General features: G+C 39.1%; 1 protein-coding gene across 1 annotated transcript in view; it reads right to left on the reverse strand.

Annotated features, from left to right (window-relative positions):
* The window catches only part of LOC106872930 (arylsulfatase B), a 24211-nt gene that overhangs the window by 8952 nt on the left and 10303 nt on the right, over positions 1-4956 (reverse strand). The window contains exons 4-6 of the mRNA XM_014920106.2: positions 4259-4370; positions 2855-2950; positions 532-775 (exon numbers count right to left, since the gene is read on the reverse strand). Coding sequence (XP_014775592.1) covers positions 532-775; positions 2855-2950; positions 4259-4370 — 452 coding nt within the window. The remainder of the gene's footprint in view (positions 1-531; positions 776-2854; positions 2951-4258; positions 4371-4956) is intronic.

Raw genomic sequence — 4956 nt, forward strand, 5'->3', positions numbered from 1 at the left:
AAAACGGACGTTAAATGATGATGATGATGATGATGATGATGATGATGATGATGGTGTGTGTGTGTGTGTGTGTGTGTGAACACACATACATAGTTAAGAAAACAATGGAGCAGCTCTCCAGCTTACCAGTTTTCAATCAAACTGTCCAACCCATGCCAGCATGGAAAGCAGATGCTAAATGATGATGATGATCGCACATGAGATGCACCATTTTGAGCGTGGCCGTTGCCAGTGCCGCCTGACTGGCCTTCGTACGGGTGACACATAAAAGCACCCACTACACTCTCTGAGTGGTTGGCGTTAGGAAGGGCATCCAGCTGTAGAAACTCTGCCAGATCAGATTGGAGCCTGGTGTAGCCATCTGGTTTCACCAATCTCTAGTCAAATCGTCCAACCCATGCTAGCATGGAAAGTGGACGTTAAACGATGATGATGATATATAGATTTATATGTGAACACACGTACATAGTTAAGAAAACAGCAGAGCTATAAAGAAAAAAAATGAAACCTGTTCATGGAATGTTAGCATACCTGATAGTTGACCACTGGTCAAAGCCATCGAGGGGTTTGGTCCCATTCAAAAAACCTCCAGCCAATTTGACCAATGTTGGGAACCAGTCTGAGACATGTATTAAGGCTTTGGAGCTGGTTCCTTTGGTTTTCAGTAACTCACTGGTAACAAAACCAACACCATGAAGTCCACCTTCCCAAAGAGACCCCTTCCACCCTCGAAGGGGCCAGTTGTTGCCCCCTTCCAGAATTTGACCTCCATTATCTAAAAATAGATGGAAAAAAAAAAAGATAAAGAGAAGTTCAGAAAATTATTAATTAATGTCTGGTAAATAAAACAAATTAAATGACAACTTGAATCATCATCATCATCATCATCATCATCATCGTTTAACGTCCGCTTTCCATGCTAGCATGGGTTGGACGATTTGACTGAGGATTGGCGAACCAGGTGGCTACACCAGGCTCTAATTTGATCTGGCAGAGTTTCTACAGCTGGATGCCCTTCCTAACGCCAACCACTCCAAGAGTGTAGTGGATGCTTTTACGTGACACCAGCACGAAGGCCAGTCAGGCGGTACTGGCAACGGCCACGCTCAAAATGGTATATTTTACATGCCACCTGCACAGGAGCCAGTCCAGCAGCACTGGCAACGACCTCCATCAAATGTTTTTTCATGTACCACCGGCACAAGTGCCAGTAAGGCGACGCTGGTAATGATCACGCTCAAATGGTGCCATTCCCGTGCCACTGGCACGGAAGCCAGACAGCTGCTCTGGCAATGAACACGCTCGGACGGTGCTCTTAGTGCTCCACTGGCACAGGTGCCATCACGATTTCGATTTCGATTTCACTTGCCTCAACAGGTCTTCGCAAGCCGAGTTTAGCGTCCAATGAAGGAGAGGTTGGCATGGGTGCCAGTCATCGAATTTGGTTTGATTTCAATTTCACTTGCTTCAACAGGTCTTCACAAGCAGAGTTTAGTGTCCAATGAAGGAAAGGTACAAAAGTATGAACCATCAAAGAGGTCAGCTGTCCTGTGGATGTGAATATCTCTTTGAAAGAATCAAAGAGCAATACAGTATGGACATCTGCTTAAAAGACTCCAGCTTCTAAATCCGGATTACTAATTTACATTTACACCAACAATAATTGGTGCACTTGGTTCTGTAAGTAAATGCTTAAGTGAGAATTTGGATAAGCTAAGGTATTCAGAAAAAGAAACCAGCCAAGTAACTCACAAATTGCAAATACAATCTGTAAGTGGAACAGTAATGCTGTGTAAGACTTATCCCAAGTTCAAAATGTGAATTTGTTTTTTGTTAACTACATTCCAATGATGGAGTTTTGTATCTTTGTTAGAAACCAGCTCCATCCTCAGAGAGGAAGAATTTGAATAATTAAAAACAGAAGAGGACGTGTGTGTGTGTGTGTGTGTGTAAGTAAACAAAAAAGAATGAAATGAAGAATGAAGCAAAATCAATTGTTGCTATCTTTTTAGATAAATTAAAAGACAAATAACAGATGTTTATTTCATATCATCATCATCATCATCATTGTCGTTTAACGTCTGCTCTCCATGCTGGCATGGGTTGGACTGTTTGACTGAGGACTGGTGAACCAGGTGGCTGCACTGGGTTCAATCTGAACTGGCAAAGTTTCTACAGCTGGATGCCCTTCCTAAAATAATTTTACATTACATTCCAACCGGTTTTAACTCTAAGAGTTCTTCAAATGGAAATTGGAAAAGTAAGTTTTTCAGTAGTACTGACCAAGGGAGATTTACAGGTAGATACAGTAACGAGAATAGATAGAGAATAGATAATCTTCCACCAAACCTTAGTCACAATTTATGTTCCTAACACTAGATTAATGATATCTAAGTTATTTTACTAAATTCTTTGTTATATTTAAAACTAATTGATAGAAACACTGAGCATCTCAAAATAAATACAGTAATGAAAGGGTTAATGATATACAGGTGGGGTGCAAAAGTAAGTATCACATCAATGTTACAAGACTTAATTCATTAAAATTATTAGCTCATTAAATTAATTAGCCTCATTTTTGATATTTCCAGTGTCATTAATCATAATAATGCATTTATCGTAACTTTTAATTTTTTAAAATAAAAATGAGTATTTTGTGTTTTCTTTTTCCAAAACTGTATCCTTACTTTTGCACCCCCCACCTCCTGTATTCTATCTCTGACCAGCATGTGGACAGGTGTACCTGTGTACCTGTGTGTGCACCTGGGAGGCCAGTCATTGTGTGAGAGTGTTCTTTATATTGTCCTTATACAATGTCTAATAACTGTGACAAATCAAAGATAAAAGGACAAACCTGTGGAGAAAACCAGGACAGTGTTATTCCATAAGCCTTTCTTCTTCATAGCGTTGGTAATATTGCCAATGGCTTCATCCATGCAAGCTGTCATTCCTGATAGGGAAACAAGAGAATACATTTTCTAAAGAATTTCCATTATGACATAAATCCTTAAAATTTAAATGGTTGAGAATATTTACAGAACAAACAAAATAATAAAGATGGAGAGCTTCTTAAATTGCGGAAAGGAAAAAGTTTATTTCATCAAAAGTGGACAGAATAGAGAAATGTTAGTCTATATGAGTGGGTTTCAATCCCTTTTTTTTTTTTAACTCTGGATCCCTTTCGATCCTCATAAACATTTGATGTTTTAAAAAAATCCTCTTCTATTTTTAGAATTAAATATTCTAAGGAATTGCACCTAAAAAAATAAAAATACAGGGTGAGGGGCAATGGGAGCAGATAAAGGATGCTACTGGAAATCTTCAGCTTTGACCCTGCACACAGGAGGCCACAGGGTGATGGTCATCTTTTAATTGTATTTTGCTGATCCCTCATCAAGGCAATGAGAAAGTTCACACCAATTCTATTAATTTGCTTAACGAGGTCATAATAACACTGAAATGTGTCTGAAGTTTTCTCCCTTGATCAAGTAATTACAACAATATAATTCATTGACCAATAATCATATTTACTTGATTTACTGGAATCTGCCGTTAGACTGCAGCAATGCTGGAGCAATGCCTCGAAGACCTTTCAGTCAAATGAATTGACCCCAGGACTTAATTTTGCTATTCTTTTTAAGCCTGATACTTATTCTATCAGTCTCTGCTAGATTACAGGGATGTAAACAAACCAACACCAGTTTGTGTGTGAATATATGTGTATGTATGTGTGTATATATGTCTGTGTGTATACATAAATAAAAATATATACATGTATATGTGTGTGTGTATATATATACATATGTGTGTGTGTGTGTGTGTGTGAGTATATACATACACACACAGAAACAGGCTTCTTTCAGTTTCCGTCTACCAAATCCACTCACAAGGCTTTGGTCAGCCCAAGGCCATAGTAGAAAACACTTGCTCAAGGTACCACACAGTGGGATTGAACCCGGAACCATGTGGTTGAGAAGCAAGCTTCTTACCAAACACCCATGCCTGCCCCTAGCCACAGATTCTAGTTAAATTCTTAACACTTCATGGGGGTGATGGGGGGGGGGAATCCATGAAGGCCTGGGAAGGGTATGAATGCCATCACCTCCTCCAGACCTGGCAAGACAAAGAAAAGAAAAAAGGGGGAGAAAATACTATTTTAACAAATGACAGGAAAGTATGATGGCTTCTGATGGTGTGGATGATGATGATGATGATTTTGGTTGGGGGGGGGGGGGAAAAGAAATGGTGAAGAACATACCTGCATAAACTCGTCTATTCTTGTCTTTGATGTGACTATAAGGTGCAATGTATTTGTCTGGTACCTGGAGAGGGGCATGGACAGACTGGAAGGGGACGTAGAGGAAAAGTGGCTGAAACAGACAAGGGGACAACATTAAAGTGGGACACAGCAGGAGTAGCAGCAGCAGCAGTGGTGGTGGTGGTGGTGGTAGTGATGCAGTTGTCTGAGTTGGTGCATCCTGGTGATGATGATGATGGTGATGTCGATATTGACTGGATAGTTAGCCATAGTGTCTGGATGTTGATTGACAGAGTGATGTGTGCTGGCAACACTACCACCACCACCTTCATCATTTCTGTTAACACACACACACACACATATACATATTGATCAATTTGGAATGGCTGACAACTAGCATCACACTAGAAACTCAACAAATTTGAATCAAATTGTTTTGATCCATACATGTATCTCCCAATAAACGTGTTGAATGCCCTTCTTTTGTTTGTCCACTATATATATATATATATATATATATACACACACACATATATATAAATACACATATATATACACACATATACATATATATATACACATATATACACACATATATATATACACATACATATATACATATATATACACACATGTATATACACACATATACACACATGTATACACACACATGTATACACACACACACAAATATACAA

The sequence above is a fragment of the Octopus bimaculoides genome, chromosome 2 (genome assembly GCF_001194135.2).
Source record: "Octopus bimaculoides isolate UCB-OBI-ISO-001 chromosome 2, ASM119413v2, whole genome shotgun sequence".
Taxonomy (NCBI): Eukaryota; Metazoa; Mollusca; class Cephalopoda; order Octopoda; family Octopodidae; genus Octopus; species Octopus bimaculoides.